The 22,990-nt window shown below is 41.5% G+C and overlaps 1 protein-coding gene across 2 annotated transcripts in view; it reads left to right on the top strand.

Moving 5' to 3' along the window:
• Positions 1–283: 283 nt before the first annotated feature.
• Positions 284–22,990, top strand: part of pgap6 (post-glycosylphosphatidylinositol attachment to proteins 6) — a 47,681-nt gene continuing 24,974 nt past the window's right edge. The window contains exons 1-7 of one of the 2 annotated variants that reach the window (XM_041206809.1): positions 443–574; positions 9,427–9,601; positions 18,632–18,809; positions 19,126–19,333; positions 20,240–20,373; positions 20,459–20,727; positions 22,398–22,720. In XM_041206809.1, the coding sequence (XP_041062743.1) occupies positions 9,583–9,601; positions 18,632–18,809; positions 19,126–19,333; positions 20,240–20,373; positions 20,459–20,727; positions 22,398–22,720 (1,131 nt within the window). In that variant the 5' untranslated portion in view covers positions 443–574; positions 9,427–9,582. Of the gene's footprint in view, positions 575–9,426; positions 9,602–18,631; positions 18,810–19,125; positions 19,334–20,239; positions 20,374–20,458; positions 20,728–22,397; positions 22,721–22,990 lie in introns of both variants that reach the window. The other variant, XM_041206808.1, reaches the window with a different exon arrangement.

Raw genomic sequence — 22,990 nt, 5'->3', positions numbered from 1 at the left:
TGAAAATTTGTTGGGATCTGATGAGCATTTCCAGTTTTTAATGCCACATTTTAATCATTCAAACCTTTCCTTTTTATCTCTATGGATTTAAACAGTGTAGCACCTTGTTCCATCGATCCATCTTGCTTGCTTGCTGATTGAATACTTGGAGCCCACTGCAGAGTAAACATTGGTGACCTTCCTCATTCCTGCTGCAGGTGTTCAAACGTCAGGTGCGCCAGGTGGGTGCGCGGTGACGCAATCCTCCCGTGACGTCACACAAACCCAGCCCAGGAGTTGTCGTTACACTCCCGTGACGTCACACTGACCCCCGCTGCGCGGTGTCGTAATATTGCGTGGCGTCACGGCGCCGCTGCGTCTGGCGGGGATGGAAGGAAGAAACGAGCCGGTCCCCAAGAGACTGAGGAAGCGGATCGGCTGACGGAAGTGTCGGGCCGATGTGGTGAAGCCCAGGCCCCGACACCAGCTCGGAGTGACAGTCGGACAGCAATGGTGCTGCTTCTGCCGCAGGGGCCGGGCTGCTTCCTGAATCTCCTGCTCCTTGTGCTGGAGTGCGGTTGGGCTCGAGCCGCTGGTAAGGGGACGGATCCGCCGACCTTTAGTAAACAGCGGCAGCCGCGGTATGAGCCTGAAAAGCCGGCGGGGACTGGGCTCTTTGTGCACTGGCTCTGCACTGTCGCTTGGTATCTTTCACACCAGTAGGCAACATTTCTGCTGCAGCTCGTTCAAAATATCCAGTTGGCCCGAGAATCCCCCCCCCTGAGCACTTTAAATCCAGTCCAACACCACATTGGGATTGTACTTCTTGCAATGCCAAGCACCCCGGCTGTAAGGTGACTCCCTGACTCCACTGACATATAAGATCACCTATGTGGCGTTGTGAAGTGGAAATCAGTAACCACCTGAATGGCCAGCTCCCGATGTATGATAACTTAGCAAAGTGGCAACTGGTAGAATTGTACGTTTCAGATTGATGAAAAATTCTGTCTCTTTACGCTAACTGATTTTTTACTTTACAGTTTTACACTGTAAAACTTCGTAGTTTTATAGTATACTATACCGTGCTATTGTAGAGCTATTTAAGCATCAATCGTAGTTTTGCTATATAATTAAGTTTTAGAAAAACTTGAATGCACATTCGCACTTAAATTTAAACAGTTTACATGTGCTTGCTGTATTTTTCTCTCAATATTTAAAACACAATTTAAGTGTAAACTTTTCAAATAAATGCACACTTTTGGGGGAAGTTGCCATTTTCCAGACAGGGATTACCAATGATTGGATGACAGACGAAAAGCAGATCTGAACAAGTAAACTTCTTTGAATCTTTCTCTCATCTACAGACCTCGACTGTGTTGTTTCCCAAACTCGTGCCCATCTTTTCTGCAATTCCATCTTTGAACCTCCAATCTGGTTTCTGTCTGACCACAGCACTGAAACTGCACTCATCAAATTCACATCCTCTGCGACTATGACCATGTTGCATTGCTCCTCTTTGTTCTTGACCAGTCTGCAGCTTTTGACACCACCCACCTTCAACACCTCTCTGTTGTCCAGCTGGTGTGACTGCCTTCTGGTTCAGCTCTTACCTTTCCAGACTCTCAAGCCTCCATTGCTTCTGTGTTTCCAGAATGCTTGTCCAACATGCTGTCCTGGATGAGCTGAAATGTCTTAAACAGTGCGAAGGCCAAGGTCATTGTCTTTGGGGTAAAAGAAGAAAATGCTAGAAATACTCAAGTCACGCAGCATCTGTGGCGACAGAAACAGAGTTGATGTTTCAGGTTAATGGCTTTTCATCGTAACTGCCATCAGCGTTCTGATGAAAGGTCATTGACCTGAAATGTCAATTCTGTTTTTCTCTGTACAGCTGCTAAGTGACCTGCTGAATGTTTCCAGTATTTTCTGGTTTTTTTAAATTTCAGTTTTCCAACATCTGCAGTATTTTTGCCTTTCGCCACAAACTTTGTTCCCTAGTTACTGAGTCCATTTCACTCCCTCACTACTGTCACAGATTGAATCAGACTATTTGGAATCTTGACATCCTGTTTTACTCTGAGCTGAGCATCTGACCCCATTTCCTCTCCGTCGCAAACACTGCCCCACGACTTACACTTCCGTGATATTGCCAGTAATATCTCCTGCCTCAGCCCATCTGCTAAAACTCACCCAGACTGTTATCTCCAGACTCTCGTTTTTTGGCCTGTCTCCCATCTTCCAACTTCTTCAAACTCATCCAAAATTTTATTGCCCTTGTGCTAACTTATGCCATACCTTGCTTAAACATCACCCTTTTGCTCGCTGACCAACATGGCTTCCAGTCCGCCAATGCTTTGATTTTAATATTCTCATCCTTGTGTTCAAATTTCAGCCCATGTATTCCCTTGCTATCCTTGAAGCCTTCTCTAATCCTCCAACTTGCAGTATATACATTTCTCTAATTCTAGCCTCTTGTGTATCCCATTTTCTTGACCCCTCAATTAGTGGCTCAGCCCTCAGCCACCAGCTCAGGATTGTCCTTCCCAAGCCTCTGGCTTGCCATCTCTCCTCCTTTAAGTCTGCTTAAAACTGACAGCTTTGACTAAGCGTTTGGTCACTTGACCTAATGTTTCTTTCTTTGCCAAATTTATTTTGCCTCTGTGAAGCTCTTTGGGATGTTTTGCTATTTTAAATAACAGCTTGTATTTATAGAGTATGGTGTTAGCATGGTGCTTTACTTTGTACATTAAGATTTCTTTTAAAATGTTAATGTTACAGGGATGTACAATATAATGTGCAAGAAATGGACTCATTAAATAATGTAGCACATTTGGCTCATGGTGAGTGTTGCCAGGTCTAAGAGCTGTCCAATTACTCCCACTCCCTTGCTTTCCCCCCCAGCAGCCTTGTTTTTTTTTGCCCTTTTCATTCCCTTTTGAAAGTTACACTTGAACCTGCTTCCATCACCCTTTTGGGCAGTGCATTCCAGATCAGAACAGGTTGATGCATAAAAAAATTCTTCTCATCTCCCCCCCAAGGTTTTTGTGTTAGTCATATTAAATCTCTGTTACCGACTTTCCTGCCAGCGGAAATTCTTACGAAGACAGTGCGCAGGGCAGCCGGATTGCTGACCAAAGCACCATGGATGTCCAAGCTGTCTAAAGGGAGGAGGTGCACAATAGAAAGGTTGCAGTTACAGGCAATTCTCTAATTACGGGGAAGGTGGCATACTTTGCAGTCAGGATAGGGAGCCCCAAATGGCATGCTGGCATACATCTCAACCCTGGAAAAGAACCTGGAAAGGGAGGGGGGAGGATCCAGTTGTGGTCCATGTCAGACGTAAGATGTTAAATGAGTATCAGGAGTTAGGAACTAAATGGATTTCACAGATAATAATCTATATGAGTCCATTTCTCAATTTGTGGAGCTGTATAGACATGTTCAATGATGAGTCAAAGAAGCGCGGGGGAAACCTCCCCCCCCAAACGGAGGTTCCCAGGTAAGGTTTGCATAGCAATTGCCTGGAAAGTGCAAACTGGTCAGTTGCCCTCGACTGGGAACCATCCAGAAATGTGATTTCAATTGCAAACTTTGGGTGGTTTTGACTGGGTTACATCAGTAGCTACCCAGAAAAAGTTATAAAGATTAAAACTACTTCTGGTACAGACCTACACCAACCTATCCATGGGCTCTCCCGGTTACCCCCACCATGGGGACTCCATGGGCCCCATCCAACCTTACAGGATTCCCCCTGCCCCCACCCCACCTGGATGGGATCTCAACCCCAACCATGGGACATTCCCTTTACCCCCATCCCACAGGATACTCCCCTCTCCCCACCCCCCACGGGATATCACCCCCACCCCCGTGGGTATCCCACCCCCTTTCCCTCAAATGTCTATCTCCTGCCCCCACATGTCTATTCCCCCTGCCCCCCAAACGGGATATCCCCCCTGCCGTGGGATATCCTGCTCTTTCGCCCACAGGATATCCTCTCCTCCCCCTCCCCACCACCACCATCACCACCATCAAAAACAGGATATCCCCTTTCCCCGAATGGGATGTTCCCTCCCCCTCCATCAGGTTATCCCTCCATCAGGTTATCCCCCCTACTCTCCCCAAGGAGGATTTCTCACAGGGGGACTCACCCTCTCCCCCCTTCTGTCAAAGGGATTCACTCCCCCCCCCCCCCTCTCCCCCAAACCCATGGCCCAACCCAAGTTGACCCTTGCCCCCAAACCTGAGACCTGACCCTACACCTCACCCTGTCTTCCCCCCCCACTCCCCTCCCCAACTCCAAATCCTATCCCCTTACCTCATACACTCTTCTCTTTGGCCTGTCAAGGGTCTTTAAGATTGGCTGGGTCTTTAGCTGCCTAACACCAGGTTAGTGCTGTAACAATGGGGGCAATGCATCCTTACGTCTGACAGAGCTGCACTTGACGCTAGGCCCTGGGGACACGCTACACTGTCGGGATCTCACCCGGCCTGAGTTGGAAGGTCAGGTGAGATAGGATCGGAAAAGGCTTCAGGTAAAAAAGTAGGAGGAAAGTGACAATTCGACTCTGGAGTGTGAGTCGGTGTGGGTCTGTACCATAGTTACCCAGAAGTGGTTTTAATCTTTGTAACTTTTTCTGGGTAGCTATTGATGTAACCCAGTCAAAACCACGCAAAGTTTGCGATTTAAATCGCATATTTGGATGGCTCCCAGTGCAGGGCAATTGGCCAGTTTGCACTTCCCAGGCAATTGCCATGAAAACCTTACCTGGGAACCTCCAGGGGGTGGGGGTTCCCCAGCACTTCTTTGGGGTATCCCCTAGTTACACTGCCTGAAGCTCAGAAGGTACAGCCTAGCAGAACTCAGTTTTTGAAGAACCTTTAGCTCCCTTTGATGTTACATGGAGCTTTCCGGTTGCGCAGGTGATGAGTCCTGTGGATTAAGCAATTGAGGCATCATCAGATGTTGACTCATCATTGAACATGTCTATACAGCTCCAGAAATTGAGAAATGTATTCATACAGATTATTACCTGTGAAATCCCACGGAAGTTCAGGCCCATAATATTCACACACAACTACAGAGAGGTCCTGTCCTGTTGGCATGAGCTGCACCTGAACTGGGCCGGGACTAAGATCCTTGCAGAAAGGTGGCTAGGACTATAAATAAGATTTTAAACTAATCATATAGGGGGAAAGAACTATGACACATTACTCAAACCTAATAATGAAAGAGTCAGGAAGAGAGCAAAGGGCAAACTCAAGGATAACATAGATAACATGAATGGCCAGAGATTGGCGAAATTCATAGAATGTGACTGAAACATGGCTATTTAGTGGACAAGATTAGGGAGGTAGGAAATAGTAGCAATAGGCCATTTGGCCTCTTGAGCCTGCTCTGCCATTCAACTGGCTAATGGTGATTTTCTACTTCAATGCCCATGTTTCTACACTATCCTCAAATCGCATGATATCTGTAATATCTAGACATCTATTGATCTGACATGAATGCACCCAATGACTGAGCCTCCACAGCCCTCTGGGATAGAGAATACCAAAGGTTCACCGCCCTCTGAGTGAAGAAATTCTTCCTCATCTCAGTCCTAAATGGCCTACCTCTTATTCTGAATTTGCATCCCCTAGTTCTAGAACCCCCCCAGCCAGGAGAATCATCCTTCCTCTATCTACCCTGTTGAGCCCTGTAAAAAAATTTTTTATATACTTCAATGAGATATAGACTCAATCTCTCCTCGTAAGACAATCCTGTCATCGGGATTAGTCTGGTGAGCCTGTGTTGCACTCCATTTATGGCAAGTAGACCCTTCCTAAGGTAAGGAGACCAGAACTGTACACCAAATTCCAGGTGCAGTCTCACCAAGGCTCTATACAATTGCAGCAAGACTCCTTTACTCCTGTAACCAAAATCTCTTGTAATAAAGGCCAACATACCATTTGCCTTCCTAATTGCTTTCTGCACCTTTTTTTTTTAATATTCATTCTCGGAATGTGGGCTTTGCTAGCTGGGCCAGTATTTATTGCCCTTCCCTAATTGCCCTTAAGGTGGTGGCGAGCTGCCTTCTTGAACTGCTGCACTCCACATGGTGTTAGTACTCCCACAGTGCTGTTAGGAAGGGAGTTCCAAGATGTTGACCCAGTGACAGTGAAGGAATGGCAATATATTTCCAAGTCAGGATGGCGAGTGACTTGGAGGGGAGCTTCTAGATGGTGGGTATTCCCATCCATCTGCTGCCCTTGGCCTTCTAGGTGGTAGTGATCATGGGTTTGGAAGGTGCTGTTGAAGGAGCCTTGGTGAATTCCTGTAGTGCATCTTGTAGATGGTACACATGTTAGCTTTCAGTAACTTATGAACAAGGACATTCAAGTCCCTTTGGACATCAACGCTTCCAATTTCTCACCATCTAAGAAGTACTCTGCATTCTGTTTTTCCTACCAAAATGGATAACTTCACATTTTTCCACATTATGTTCCATCTTCCATGTTCTTGTCCACTCAATTAGCTTGTCTAAATCCCCTTGTAGCCTATTTACATCTTCCTCACAACTCATATTCCCACCTAGTTTTGTGTAATCAGCAAACTTGGAAATGTTACACTTGGTCCCCACATCCAAATCATCGATATAGATTGTGAATAGCTGGTTCAAGCACTAATCCTTGCAGCACTCCACTAGTCCCAGCCTGCCAACCTGAGAATGACCTGTTTATTCCTACTCTTTCTGTGTGATAACCAATTCTCCACATCTGCTCTAATTTTGCTAACTAACCTGTGTAGGACCTTATCAAAGGATAAGTAAAGATTGGTAACTAAATATTGCAAGACATTAAACATTTAGGATGGAAGTGGGGAGGTTAGTACCAGTTCTAAAGGAAATAAATATTTCCATTTATATAGTACCCTTCAAGGTTACCAGATGTCTCTTGGCACTGTCCAGCTAATTAAGTACTTTTGAAGTGTAGTCACAGTTACAATGTAGAAAATTGAGCAGCCAATTTGTGCACGGCAAGCTTCTACAAACAGTAATCTAATAAATGACCAGATCATCGATGTGATTCTGAATGTGGGATAAATATTGGCCAGAATACTAGGGATAAGCCCCCTGATATTTGAAGTAGTGCCACATTAAGTACTAGCACTACTTAAAGATAGCCAGTACTACTTAAAGATAACACATATTAGCAGTAGAAAAATAGGATGTAACAAACAATAAGATGGATACAAAATACTTATAGATTGAGTTAATATACAGAAGGTATCCATCACCTAATAGGATATATAGACCACCAAACAGTTGAAGGGAATTAGAGGAAGAAACACCTGGATAAATTTACAAGGTGAGTAGCAGACACAAAACAATGATCATAGGAAATTTCAGCGACCCTTCAATAAATTGGCAGGAAGAAGTGACAAATGGTCAGTTTATACAGATCTGCATTCTCACTCAGTACATAAATATAACAAGAAGTGCTGCTGATTTTGTAACAGGTAATGAGCCAGATCATATAGGACAAGTAAGAATAGGAAAACATCTAAGTAGTAATGACCACAATATAAGTTTCAGATTAGTATCGAGCATTAATAGCAGCATTGCAGGACTAGCAAAGCAATTTTTTTTATTTGTTCTTGCGATTTGAACATCCTGGCAAGGCCAGTCTTTATTGCACATCCCTAAGTGCCCTTGAGAAGGTGGTGGTGAGCTGCTGCATTGAACAACTGCAGTGTAGTAAGCCCAAAGTGCTAATTTTCTGTAGCAGTTTGATACAAGTGAGTAGCTTGCTAGGCTGTGTCAAAGGGCAGTTAAGAGACAACCAGAATCACATTTAGCCCAGACAGAGGATGGGCAGCAGATTTCCTCCTCTGAAGGGCGTTAGTGCACCAGATGGATTTTTACAACAATCCGGCATTTTATTCTAGATTGACGAATTAATTGTAACTCCCCCAGCTGCTTTGGTGGGGATTTGAACTTGTCTCTGAATTATTAGTGCAAACCTCTGGATTACTGTTGCAGTAACATTACCACTATGTTACTTTCCCCTTTTGCTCCCAAAGCACTGGCATTTAACTTAAGTAAGCTTGTTTCAGGCCCTGATCAGGCTGCTCTTAAGCACTGTGCACAATTCTGGTCTCAATGCAATAAAAAGAGCATAGAAGCACTAGAGACTGTAAAAAAGATTTACAAGGATAATGCCAGAACTGAGATTATAGCTACAGGGAAAGATCAAACATGATGAGGTTGTTTGTTTAGAAAAGAAGACTTGAGGGTTACCTGATTGAAGTCTTTAAAGTTATGAATAGATTGGATGGGGTTGACGTGGAGAGAACATTTCCTTCTTGAGGGAGAATCCAGAACTAGTAGGTATTAATACAAGATAATTGATTCAACAGGGAAAAAAGATTTGTTCTACTCAAAATGGTTAGGTTATGGAACTCCACCACAGTGGTTGAGGCAAACAGCTTGGATGCTTTCGAAGGAAGCGAGATGAGTACATGATAGAAAAGAGGAATAGAAAGATATGTGGAAAGGCAGAGATGAGGTACATAAAATAGGAGGAGACTCATGTAGCGTGTAATCACCAATGCAGACTAGTTGGTCCAAAGGTCTTTTTATGCATACTTTCAATGTACTACTCTATCAAAGGCCTAGATAATTTGGAGCACCCTCTATTAATTTTCCCCACAGCCTTCTCTGATCTAAGGAGAGCAATCCCAGCTTCTCTAATCTCACTTTGTTACTGAAATGCTTCATCCCTGGCATCACACTGAATCTCCTCTGCAACCTCTCCAGTGACCTGACTTCCTTCCTAAAATATGGGTCTCAGAATTAGACACACTGCTTCAGCTGAGGCCTAACAAATGATTTATAAATGTTTATTGTATCTTTGTGGCTTCTGTACCCTTTGCCTCTATTTATAAAGCCAAACATCCCAAATGCCTTAGTAACAACTCAATTGCCTTGTCTTGCCACTTTCACAGGTTGGGGGATGTGAGCCTACAGTCTGTCTCTTCCTTTAAAAATATACCATTTAGGTTATGTTCATCCCCTCATCTAAAATGTATCACTTCATACTTCTGTCTATCAAATTTCATGTGTCATATGTCAGCTCATTTATGTCTTTTATATTTTATATATTCAGATCTACTGAGCTGGAGAGATATAAAAGTTAAAGAATGATTTGAGCACAGTAAATATACAAAGGATACGTGCTTGGGACAAGTAATGTATAAAAATAATTGGAGCTGTGTTGACTGCATAATTCAATAAGTGCCACCTGTGATGGATGACTTTTTTGATAAACTGACAAATCTCGCTGTGCATATAGCAGTGGTACAGTTATTCTGTTAAGTTGGAGTATATGCTGTTTCATAATTACAGCAGTATTGTTATGTGATGCATGACGTGTGATTTGAGCGTTTTCACTTTGATCCTTTTCTAATAGGTGTAAAAGAATTGCCTTGAATAAAACTGTTTGCTACTCGGGTGTAGCTGTGTTTAATTTGGCCTGACTCTTGAAAAACCACATAGCCTAAGTGACAAGAGCACAAACCTTCCATCTCTTCAGCTATTCCCTGTGGGGTAGTTCTATACATAAGCAATGCTGAGGCTAATTGTTGGTAAGAAGCTTGGTTTCTTAAGATGTTGCATAGGATTCAAACTAGTTTAGTTGTGAATTTGTTCGTGAGTATATTTGAGCCAAATAACTGCAAGTATGAAATATACTTTGTGATGCTTAGAAGTGTAGTGGACCAGGTGGACATTTTCAATATAAGATATGGGATATTTACCATTATGTCAGTGGAGTGGCCTGCATTATGAGGTCAGAGATGGTGCTTGAAGGATAACAATCAATTCAGAGCTTTTTGTTTTTAAGAAAGTTATTTGAGGACTTGATTTGAAGTCCATGCCTTCCACGTACTTGGGGTAACTGACCTTTAAATGGATGAAAGTGTTTATTGAACAATTTTAACTTAATGTGCTTTAGGACAAATAATACAATTGTTAAAAAGGTTCATAGTGCTTGAGATCTATCAACAACTTGAATTTATATGGAGTTTCTGCTGCACAGGAAGTTGTCAGCATGTGCTGCATAGCAGGTGACAAAGCTGGTGGATGTTGTGTGAGTGGAAAAATTGAAATTTCATAGAGGTGTGACAAGGCATTGAAGAAAAGGGTTTTTATGGAGCTTTTAAAAGTACTGAAGGGGAGTCTTGGAGCTAGTAGAACATAACAAGGACTGGAAAGGATTGAGGGTTATGGAAGATAAACAGAAAGTGCTGGAAATACTTTGCAGGTCAGACAGTATCTGTGGAGAGGGGAACAGATAATGTTTCAGGCCTGTGGATTTTCATCAGAACTGGAAAATGTTAAGACGTAAAAATAAAAACAAAAAACTGTGGATGCTGGAAATCCAAAACGAAAACAGAATTACCTGGAAAAACTCAGCAGGTCTGGCAGTATCGGCGGAGAAGAAAAGAGTTGACGTTTCGAGTCCTCAGTTCTGTTGAAGGGTCATGAGGACTCGAAACGTCAACTCTTTTCTTCTCCGCCGATGCTGCCAGACCTGCTGAGTTTTTCCAGATAATTCTGTAAATGTTAAGATGTATTGGGTTTCAAACAAGTACCAGGTACAGAGAAAGGGGATGAGGGGAGAAAAGAACAAAAGGTATCCTGATTTCATACAGGCTGTTAGAAAGTGTCGGAATTGAATGAGGCTTTTGGCCAAAATCACAACGATAGTTCATTACAGGAGCATAACTGTGATGTTCTGGATATTAAAGCTTGTACTATCTGAACCCTTAGAGTTGATTACTTCCTTTACTTCCTTTAAAGTAGTTCGTTATTTTTAAATCTCATTGGCAAATCTTGTCTTGCTCAATGAGCTGGTGAAACTGCTGTTTTGGAATGTGGTTATTCCTGCTAGCAATAGGGAAACCTTAGTCATGCTGCACAAAAAAACTTTCAGGAGCTACAACTGATTTATCTGCGTAACAGTGAGTGAGCTGCCAGCTGTCTTAGTTGGAGCACTCAACCTGTTTGCAGTGGTGTTACTTCTTAGGTGAATTGGAGTTGCAATCTACAATGTTTGGTAATACTGGTAGGTGGGTGTAATTGCTCCATTTTGTGTGTTGGCTTTGGAATCTGTGCATGATGCTATGAGGTGGCTAGCGATCAGAAAGCCAGCAGCAACTTAAGTTCATTTTTTTAATAGACACACAATATAGTTAGGTATGTAATGTTGCATATTATGATTACTAGTGCTGAGATAACTGGAAGGAATTACTCTCACTCTTAAGATTGTTTTTCAGCCTGAATTTTAATGAAACTCAGTATCTTAATTGCTTTGGCAATTTTTAAAAATGTCGCTAAAAGTTTAATGTAGCTTGAATAAGTTTCTAAATGTTAAAATAAATTTTTAATTTTCTTCTTGCATTTGTTGTTTGTTTAAATAGCCCATTCATAAATTGAAGGTGTACCTTCCATGAATTATGAATCTAATGAAATTGAAATAATAGAGCCATTCAGTTCAAGAGCTCTGAAATTTGGACCCTTGAAATCTGAAACTCAGATCCTATTGTTGAAAAGTGAAATAGGACCTTCATGTCTACTTGGTGTTTATTTAAATATATTGTTCTTATTTATGTCCTTTTGGATTAATGAAGCAGCTCTTTTATATAGCTGCTTCACAGTGCACACTAAACAACTCGGGTAGCTCTTTGGACCTGAAACGGCATACTTGTTTTCCGAGAGATTACCAGGGTTCAGATGGGTGCCTTCGTCATAAACCTGTCCTCTTATTTATTAGACCACTAGGGGTCAGATGTATACATTCACCATTAGACCACTTTTTGTTTAGCTTTCACTCTGTCTCCCAAGGAGATGGACAGTTCAGACCTTCTGTTCCTATATATTATGTAATAATAATGTCAGACCTCCTTGCCTTTACTGACCTGGAAGAGTTTTCAGCCACTGTGTATACCAATGTTGTGGATACATAAATCTGGTTAAACTGAGACGCACCCTAATTATTTCATAAAAGATTGATTTGAGCAAGTTCAGATTCATGCTTAGGGTTCAACATTTGCTTGGTGGGTATTATGTAATGCTGATTTGTATTTTTACAATGAATAATGAATTAAAGATTTTAAAAATTTCATTATTTTGATATGGGTGGCATTGGTAAGGGGAGAATTTATTGCCGGTTGATAATTGCTCTTGAGAATTGCCACCATTTTGAACTATCATTTTGAACACTATCAGCTGTGGTATTCCAGGCAATTTATGTCCAAGTTCATGATGGATGTGTGTTATTTGGAGGGGAACTTGGAGGTTAGCTGTGGCTCAGGGGTATCATTCTTCTGAGCCAGAAGATTATGGCTTGATGTCCTACTCCAGAACTTGAGCACGAGATAAAGGTTGTTACTCTGATGCAATACTAAGGGAATGCTACAGTGTAGGAGGTGACTTCTTTTATTTCAGATGCTAAATCAAGGCTTTGCCCCAATAGGTGGGCATAAAATATTCTGCGGAACTATTTTGAAGAAGAACAGCCCCCTTGTGTCCTGGCCAATACTTACCCCTCAGCTAACATCACTAAAAGTATATTATCTGGCCACTATTAATTAAATTATTGTGTTTAGGACTTTACTGTGTTCAAATTGGCTGCCATCTTTCCTAAATTAGAATGTGAATACACACCAATAGTACTTCATTGGCTATAAAACACTTCATTCTCAGGTTGTGAAAGATTGTATAAATGCAAGTCTTTTTTCTTTTGTATTTTCCCCCATGCACCTGCTGCCTTTTGTTCTTCTACTTGGGGCCCCAACAGTGTGTTTTTTTTTAATAGACTGTAACTCCTGAAGCTGACTGGCCAGGCTGTTGTGATGGAATCCACAGATTGCAGGACCAGTGGGGGAGTTTGGGGGGAGGCTGGAGAGGGGTTTGGGGGTGGGTGTTGGGCGGGATGGAGGGGAGTTGGGGTTGGGGAGAAGAGTGGGTGGTGGTTGGAAGGGGCCTATGGAAGGTCACTTTTAAGATCTAGTGCCACAAAACTAAATATTGTACACTTGTCAAAATTCTGTTTTGAATTTAAACCAACAGACAAATAGCAGTCTAAATTTTTTATGCCCCAAAGTAGGCACAATTCTGATGACATGCTGTGTTGATGTACCAGAGGTTTGAGAATCTTAGGCCTCATCAAAATAAACGTAAGAAACTAAAAACCAGGCTTGATGCAAAACAGCGTTGACTCACTATCACCCGTTTTATTACTTTTGCAAAGTCTGGGAATAAAATCCCCATTTTTCCACCAGGATATTGCTCAAAGAAAGGTTTAGCAAATCTCTATTCCAACCTAGGTTCACCACACCCTGCACCATCCTGTTTAAAATCTAGCCGAAGGTGGTCTCACTGCAGAACTAAAGTTTTTCTGGGGGTGTGGATTTCCAATCATGCATTCTAACTTTGGCAAAAAAAATCCATTGAAATCACAGAGAAACAGCCTAAAGGGATTTTAACCATAAAGGGTCTTTATAGAAACTCAATCCAACCCCATGGTTTAAGTGCTTCTAGAAATGATTTCTCTTGGGATTTGCTGTCTCACTTTTTTTCTGCTGTTGGGAGTTTCTTATTTATTAATTACATTTTTCTAATTAATTTTCCTGTTTCTCTTGCATCTCAAACAATTAGAATTTTAAAAATATATTATTTGCACATTTATTTAGTATAAATGTGCTGCAACACTATATGGAACCTGTGGATAGGCTGTAAATTCAGTGTACAACACAACTGTATGACAGTGGTTGGCACCAGAGAAGTCAGAATGATAATATTACAGAACAAAAACAGAATTACCTGGAAAACTCAGCAGGTCTGGCAGCGTCGGCGGAGAAGAAAATAGTTGACGTTTCGAGTCCTCATGACCCTTCGACAGAGTTGAATTATTTTGTAAATGTAGTGATTTCTTTGTAGCCACTTTCCTAACATCAGTTGATTACTCTGTGATTAATTATCCTTAGAGACTCCGCATTGGGCCTCCAATTTCACCATTGCTACAGTCACTCTGCCTACTGCATGTAGGTGTAATGATAGGAAGACAAAACCTACATTTATACAACTCCTTTCACAATGTCCCAAATCACTTTACAGCCAATTTTTGTTATTTGTTCATGGAATGTGGGAATTTTTTGCTAAGCCAGCATTTATTGCCCATCGATAATTACCCTTGAGAAGGTGGTGGTGAGCTGCCTTCTTGAACCACAGCAGTCCGTGTGGCATAGGTACACCCACAGTACCATTAGGAAAGGAGTGCCAGGATTTTGATCCAGCGACAGTAAAGGAACGGTGATATATTTCAAAGTCAGGATGGTAAATTTCCAGGTGGTGGTGTTCCCATGCATCTGCTGCCCTTGTCCTTAAAGATGGTCATGAGTTTGGAAGATGCTGTCCAAGGAGGCTAGGTGATTTCTGCAGTGCATCTTGTATATTGTACACACTGCTGCCACTGTGCGTTGGTGGTGGAAGGAGTGAATGTTGGTAAATGGGGTCCCAATCAAGCGGGCTGCTTTGTCCTGGATGGTGTTGAGCTTCTTGAGTGTTGTTGAAGCTGCACTCATCCAGACAGGTGAAGAGTATTCCATCACACTCTTGACTTTTGCCTTGTAGATGATGGACAGGCTTTTGTGGATCAGGTGAATTACTCGCTGCAGGATTCCTAGACTCTAATCTGCTCTTGTAGCCACAGTATTTATATAGCTGGTCCAGTTCAGTTTCTGCTCAGTGGTAACCCCCAGGATGTTGATAGTGGGCAATTCAATCTTGGTAATGCCACTGAATGTCAAGGAGCGATGGTTAGATTCTCTCTTGTTGGAGATAGCCATTGCTTGGCATGGATGTTACTTGCCACTTGTCAGCCCAAGCCTGGGTATTGCTACATTTGGCCATGGATTGCATCTGTATCTGAGGAGTCGCAAATGGTGCTGAACATAGAAACTAAGAGCAGGAGTAGGCCATTTGGCCCTTCGAGCCTGCTCTGCCATGCATTATGATCATGGCTGATCATCCAACTCAATAGCCTGCTCCCGCTTTCTCCCCATACCCTTTGATCCCTTTCACCCCAAGAGCTATATCTAACTCCTTCTTGAAAACATACAATGTTTTGGTCTCAATTACTTTCTGTGGTAATGAATTCCATAGGCTCATCACTCTCTGGGTGATGAAATTTCTCCTCATCTCAGTCCTAAATGGTCTACCCCATATCCTCAGACTGTGACCCCTGGTTCTGGGCTCCCCCACCATCGGGAACATCCTTCCTGCATCTACCCTGTCTAGTCCTGTTAGAATTTTATAGGTTTCTATGAAAACCCTCCTCATTCTTCTGAACTCCAGTGAATATAATCCTAATCGACTCAATCTCTCCTCATATGTCAGTCCCGCCATCCCAGGAATCAGTCGGGTAAACTTTCCCTCTATAGCAAGTACATCCTTCCTCAGATAAGGAGATCAAAACTGCACACAATATTCCAGGTCTGCTCTCACCAAGGCCCTGTACAATTGCAGCAAGACACCCGTGTTCCTGTACTCGAATCCTCTGGCTATGAAGGCCAACATACCACTTACTGCCTGCTGCACCTGCATGCTTACAGAAAGCAGGGCAACTAGAGCTATCTGTACGTTGCTTGTCCTGCTTTCTACCCTTAGCAGATTCCTTAGATAATATCACCACCTTCAACACCTCTTTGTCCTTTTGTCTATGACATCTTTTGGCCATCTCCACCTATCACTGGCCCTCTATCCAGCTCTACTTGTCCCACCCTCCACCACCCCCCCCCCCCCCCACCCCCCCCCAACACCACCCCCAAACCAGCATTTCACCTCTTATCTATTTTTACTTAGTTCTGTTGAAGAGTCATACGGACTCAAAACATTAACTGTGTTCCTCTCCACAGATGCTGCCAGACCTGCTGAGTTTTTCCAGGTGTTTTTATTTTTGCCCGGGATTTCTCTCCCTGGCCCTGCCCTGTGTTGCAGAGCAGGCAGCCTGAAGGAACAGGAAGGCTGGATCTGGGAGCGGAGATAAAGGAAAATAAGGTGTTTCTGGTGGATTCACGCCGACAAGACTGTCATGACCAAAGCTGTGGAGGTTCTGCAGAAGTGCACCATTTTGGTCAAGACCATGCCTGGAGAACTCAGGTTGGTTGGGAGCTTCCGCTGGATGAGGATTGGTGGCTAAATCCTCGAAGAAAAGGGACTGAAATTCTGCCTGAGGAAGTTCAGAGCTTTGAATGATTTTGTGGCTGAAATTATTGTTTAGTGGACTGCCCAGTAAACTGAGATCTATGATTTAGATGTATTTGCTATTTAATGTGTAATTTTGAGTTGATAGTGACCACAATTTGCCTGCTCATACGTGTTTAATTTATGTTGATTTTGGTTTGATTGGTTAAGTAAATGTTATTAAAAAGTAAAATCTTGTCCGTTGGTTTTTCTCATCCTGTAAATTTGGATCTTTTGGTTTATTGGTCTCCATTGGGGTCATAATGCATGCTAGGCCCTCACTGCAGCCACTGACGTGCAGTTTCTCCTGCCAAGTTGAAAGGTCTATGCCATTTGTTCCCAGACCAGTTTAAGGCTGACACTCTAACCACATAAATAGAATGTCAACTGTCAGGTTTTAACCAATTTTTTTCTTCTGATTTGTTCAGTGTTTTGGTTTGAAATTTGGTTCTCCCCAGCTTAACAGCACAAATACATGACCATGTAATCTCTGAAATTCTCTTGGTTCCAGATTTGATAATAAGAATGAAAAATCAGCTTTTTTTTTAAACCACTTTGAGCACAAAACTAGTGCATAAAGATATCCAAGTGGCACATAGTTCATTTATCTAACCATGGAGCGCATAAAGCGTAATAAAGTTGGTGAACAAGTTGGAAAGCCAGTGTGTGAGGGGGTTTCTGTATAGCCTGGCTAGTTCATTTTGTGGATAATGAGACATTTCATCTCAAGGTTGTGGTTTCAACCCCCATTTTGGATGATTGAATAAAATATTTTTTTATGAAAAAAATCTAAGTACATTTTTATTGATTTTTATTAACTCATTAAAAGATTATCAATTGAAAGTCTGAGGTAGGTTTGAGATCCCTCTTTGTCAGTACCAGCATCAAGATCCATTTGTTATTGATTTTTAAATAACTTTCTTACTTCGTTATTTACTTTTAAATGTAATTCCACTGCACTCTTATTTCCCCCAATCCTGCTACATTTGCTTCTTATTTTGTCTGTAAGGATTAAGGGAACTGGGGTGACACGGTGGTGCAGTGGTTAGTGCTGCTGCCTCATAGTTCCAGGGACCCTGTGTGTGGAGTTTGCATGTTCTCCCTGTGTTTGGGTGAGTTTCCCCCCGTGTGCTCTGGTTTCCTCCCACCACCCAAAGAGGTTTTGGTTAGGTGGATCGGCTAAGGTAAATTGTCCCCCAGTGTGCGTGTTTATGTGCCCTGTGAGAGGACTGGCATCCCGTCCTCAGTGTACTCCGCCTAGTGCTCATTGCCTGTTGGGATAGGCTCCAGCTCCCAATGACACTGAATTGGATGAAGCAGTTCTGGAAAAGTGAGTGAAGTAAGATTAAGGGAACCAGTTTCAAAACTCAGTTTGGTAGGACATCGCTGAGTATGATGTCAATTCTTCAGCTGCACATGTGCAGGGAGTGCTCTCCTTAATGTTGCGATGTCAAGAAATACCTTTTTTGTAAAACAGTGTGCACAAATTTTGATGTTTTGAAGTCCCTTTTTTCTCTACCTGGAAGCCTAGTTGGATTATGCATATTTTGTGACTAATCTACATCAAGAGGTGTAAAATATTGGTTTTACAATATCTCTTTTTTAAGAGATATTGAGAAAATATTCATAATAGTCCAACTCTGAATTGAATGAAAAGTTTAAGGCATCTGGTTCTTATATTTGTCTTCTTGCAGACAGCACTAGAGCTATAACGTGGCATGATCTTCTGGAATTCTGTGTATAGTTTGCAGTACATTCCAAGACTGGTGAAGTTCTGAAACTGGGAGCCAAAGCTTAAGGCTGTCTGAAAATTAAAGAAAATGTGCTTTTTTTGTTTAGAATATCTCCAGTGACTAACTACATCTTCTCTATCCCCCTTCCCCAGTCCTGTATTCCCCTTCTCCAATCTATCTCCTGTGCTGGATTTACTGTACCCTTTTCTTGAGTGTATTTCCCTCTTAGCCATTTATTCGGCTGTCATTTCTGATAGCTAAACTTCATAAGGGTTTAGAGTTTCCACCCATCGCTAGTATCAATTTCTCATTAACTTTTTTTTATGCATTCCCCATCCCTTTCCAGCCCTTTCACTTCTGGTTACTTTTGAATCCATCAGTTGTGTTGGTGCTTTGGACCCCAGTTATCTCGGTTTCAAGCCAGCTTCAAATCTGCCGCCTGGCCATTTATAGTCTAATTTCTGGAAAAGCCTGAAGCACTTTGCTCTAAATGATGAAGAAACAAAAGGTTTTTTCTTTCAGTTATTTTGCCCTCCTCTTTTCACCGAAAATCCCTTTAAGGCTGCCTTGTATATCCGTATATTTGAAATTATGTAATTTACTTGTGAATATGATGTATTTACTTTGTTTTATCAGGTCGAACCTACGTATCTGAATATTACGCTCAAGCTCCTCAAAAACTTTCCTTGTACAGCTGGTACGGAAATGCACGTATGTTTGTCTTCCGAGTGCCAGAAAATACTGTGCTGCTGAGGTGGATTTTGCAAGCCTCGAAAGGAAAGGGGCCAGAGTGCCAAAATACTAATATCACTGTGTATGTGGATTTTTATGAACTTGAATTTGATAAAAGTTTCAAATGGACCGAATTGCTCAGTGACTATTAAGTAGAACCAAAAAATTCAAAGGGCAGATTAAGAAAGCAATTCATGATATACCTAATTAGCAATTGCATTGATGACTAATTTGAAGCAACGGCCTAGAAATTTATGAATCACTACATTGTCCTTGCAACTTAATATTTTTAAAAATTATGCTTTGTAGCCAAAGTGTATAGGCAAGTACAGATAATCTCTGGTTATGTCTTTGCATGACTTTTTTGATCTAATTTACTCCATATATTTTTTCAACAGCCATTTTCGGGCAAGCGCCCCACCAATAATTAATCCGTTACAAACCAAGTTTGGAATAAATACAGTTGCTCTTCCTTCATTCAACCTCAGCATCCCACTGATGTCCAAAGTCCAGAGTAATACTTTTTTAAATATTTCCAACCCTGTTTCGGGTGACTGGTTTGTAGCTGCACACCTACCAAAAGATGATGGTAAAATTGAAGTAAAGGTATAGTATCATGTGCTAAATGGTGTAGAATTCTTGTCTGAAAACCTTCGAGTTAAAATTGACTCTTGGAATGATGGCCATTTTTAGCATTACTTTAAAAATGCATTATGCATCACTGCTTGTGAATTTCTTCCTAACACTTGTACTAAAATTATTTCTTTCTGCATTGTGTTATGGCATTAAAATTTGTTTGTTTTCTTCCTGTAGCAAAGGTCTTTAGCACATGCTCATAGTGACTGAGCACTCTTCCACTCTGAGAATTGTGGTTGCTACACGTTAATTCATCGCATCATGCTTCTTCAACAATGGCCTATTTAATAACTTATGCTAGTATACCTTTTCGCTCTGTGGCTTTTTGCCATTGCCTTGTAATGTTAACATTGCATGTTCGAAACAGAACACTTGCCTAACTTTCTGAACACCAAAATATATTTGCTGACCCTAGAAGACTACTATTTCTAGTTTTCTTGAAAAATATTGTGATGCTGACACAATGAATATAGAAAAAAATTATTGGCTGTTTTTTTCATTTATGGGTTTTAAACATCTCTGGCAGGGCCTGTATTTATTGTCCATCCCTAGTTGCCTTGAAAAGGTGGCTGTGGTTTGCTTGGTCATTTCGGAAGGCAGTTAAGAGTCAACCACATTGGTGTGACATTAGAATTGCATATAGGCCAGACCAGCAAGGTTTCTTCTTCACAGGAAATCTGACAACTTCATAGTCAAATTTCATTTCCTTTTTACTTCCAGTCTCTTGAACCCATATTCTCTAGATTATTAGTCCAGGCTTCAGCATTATGAGTTCAGTAGCCAAACAGTACACTGCTATACCCATTAAAATGCATGTATTGATTGATGCACAAGTACATCAGATTTACAGGTATATGCATTTGATTTTTCTCACAGGGCTTCACGACTAAGTGCTCCTACATATTTCAGCCTCAGATGCTTGTTCAGCGATTGATTAATGTGCCTGTTCTTGAACCAAATAATTCACTTGGGCTGATTCTTTCTCCCATTGATCAGGTTTCACACTTGAAGTAAGTCTCAGTTAGAATCCGTAGAAAGATTGTTTAAAATGTATTAAGTTTACACAAATACAAAATCTGCTTTGGCTCTCCTCAGAATTTTTGTTCCTGAACACACTGTGGAACTGGTCATTCATCTTAAAAACTGTGCTGTCAGCAACCGGCCCGTAGAGCCTTGCCCTGTCCTCCTTTTAATAGGATCAAATGCATTACCTAACTCTCACGTGAAGATTGTAAATTGCAGTGAAAGTGTAGTATGCAGAAAAACACTGGATTCTCCACCATGGATGAAATGGTTGCAACTTGCTGTTGAAAGTATCAACATTAACTGGATCATCTCCTTTGAGATTGAAGCTTATTTAACAGGTGTGTTCTGTTTTTAATAAATTGTTGATGAGGCGCAGAATGCTAATAATAGGAAATTGAGCACCTTCCTGTCAGCACATACAATGAATATATGGTACAATTAACCTGAGCGAAGACTCTATCATTCTGTTACAGCACTTAGAAGGCTACCTCCTACTGTGCACTGAGTCTGTCCAAATTCAATTCATACAGGACATTAGCAGCTAGCATCAGTTTTAGCTGGATTTGAAATCTAATCACAGATGTGAAAGACAAGTATCTAACCCACTGCATACCTGGTCCCCAACAAGTTGATATAGTTTCAAGTCAGGATGGTGAGTGGATTGGAGGGGAACTTAAAAGTAGTGGTGATCCTATGCATCTGCTGCCCTATTCCTTCTAGGTGGTTGAGGTCACGGGTTTGGAAGGTGTTGTCGAAGGAGCCTTGGTGAGTTGCTGCAGTGCATTTTGTAGATGGTACACGCTGCTGCCACTGTGAGTCATTAGTGGAGGGAGTGAATGTTTTTTGTGGTGGATGGGGTGCCAATCAAGTGGACGCTTTGTCTTGGATTGTGTCAGGCTTCTTGTATTGTAGGGGCTGCTCTCATCCAGGCAAATGGAGAGTGTTCCATCACACTCCTGACTTGTGCCTTGTCGATGGTGGACAGGCTTTGGGGAGTCAGGAGGTGGCTAAAGTGGCTGAAAGTACATCTAACAATGATAAGGGTGAGGGGAGAAATTCCAGATTTGATTAAATGAATAATTCTGGGTTTGGGGTGACCTTTGGAAGTCTGTTGGAGGTTTTAGAGATATAGAAGAGTCACAATCTGAAAATAAGGACGAGAATATTAATTTGGAGGCATCGGAGTAAGAAGAGTTATGGGTGAGCAGGGCTTGGTGAGGAATAGGATTCAGCATTACAGAGAGTGATATCGAACTGTTCAGAAAATGGATGATGAAAGGTAGCCTGGGAGAGCATTGAAATAGTTTAACCTAGGCATAACAAAAGCATGGTTAAGGCTAGGAGGCGGATGGTATTAAAGGTGTGAAAGCAGATTTTTGTTTTATGAAAAGCATGCTTTGTTGAGAGGTCAGTAGGATGCCACAGTTTGGTTCAATCTGAGATAATGTCTAGGAAACTGGTGAAATCATTGACATAGTTATGGAATTTGTGATTGGGATGGGGTGGGGATGAAAATGATGTCTTTGGTTTTCCCAATGTTTAGATTTTGTGACTTTATGAGGAACTATGTGGATATCATTTAGTACACCCTGCAATGATACAGATGAAATGAGGAATTTTCAGTAACTGGTAGAATATCAGTTCTCGGCCAATTTATGGTGGAATATTTTGGAGCAATGTCATTCCTCCTTACTAACCTTTATTAAAATAAAGTTTGAGCACCTACCAATAGCCTATTTGCACATGAGAGGAATTGAAAATGCATCTTAATAAACCAATTGACCCTCACTTTGCTTTTGCATTGCATTCTTGTTGAACTAACTACAGATGTTCTGGTTGTGGTTTCTCTTATGGCCCAGATAAGGAACTTTTTTTTTGCGGTTCTTTTTTTCAAAAGAAACTAGATATAATTTGTTATAGATGTAATGTTTGCAATATTCAGGGTAGTATTGTCTACATTTTACAAAGACATCTAAATACAAGCTTTTGAATGTTCTATCTCTTGCAGTATGTATACCTGTCGATGCTGGATCCCTTCTTGCAATGTTTAATAACTTCACTCTGTCAAGCAATGGCACAGTAATGAAGGACCTGGATATGTTGGGAGTATACATAAAACCAAATAAAACTGAACACAGTAACAGTGGCAAATCATGTTTTCGTAATCAACCGGTCCTTCGAGAAGCTGTGGATGTTGTTTCTGTGAGATTTTTTGTTTTGAATGGACCGGATGTATCAGTCACCTCTGAATACCCGACAATTCTTCTGCTGAACTTGAATACAGGAAGGGACAATGGTGGAACCATCATGTTGAATTTACAGTTAAATAAGGTATAGTTTTATATTTGTTGTGAGGTATCTTCTCCAGATGACATCCTTGAGGTGTCTTACCAAACTAATTTAGCTGCAAATTTAATTTTGGACTTACTGATGCATTTGCATCAAAGCCTTTTAATGGTTGTATTCTACGTTTTTCAGTTCCCCTGAATTTTGGAAAATTCTATCAGATATGTCTCGCTACAGCTTGAGTGAGAAATGGTGCAGCTTATTTCTTTGAAATCAGATGTTCCTGAGTACAATCAACCACAGGAAATGGAGGGG

Source organism: Carcharodon carcharias, chromosome 15 (genome assembly GCF_017639515.1).
Source record: "Carcharodon carcharias isolate sCarCar2 chromosome 15, sCarCar2.pri, whole genome shotgun sequence".
NCBI lineage: Eukaryota > Metazoa > Chordata > Chondrichthyes > Lamniformes > Lamnidae > Carcharodon > Carcharodon carcharias.
This window is presented reverse-complemented; position numbering and strand designations above follow the sequence as displayed.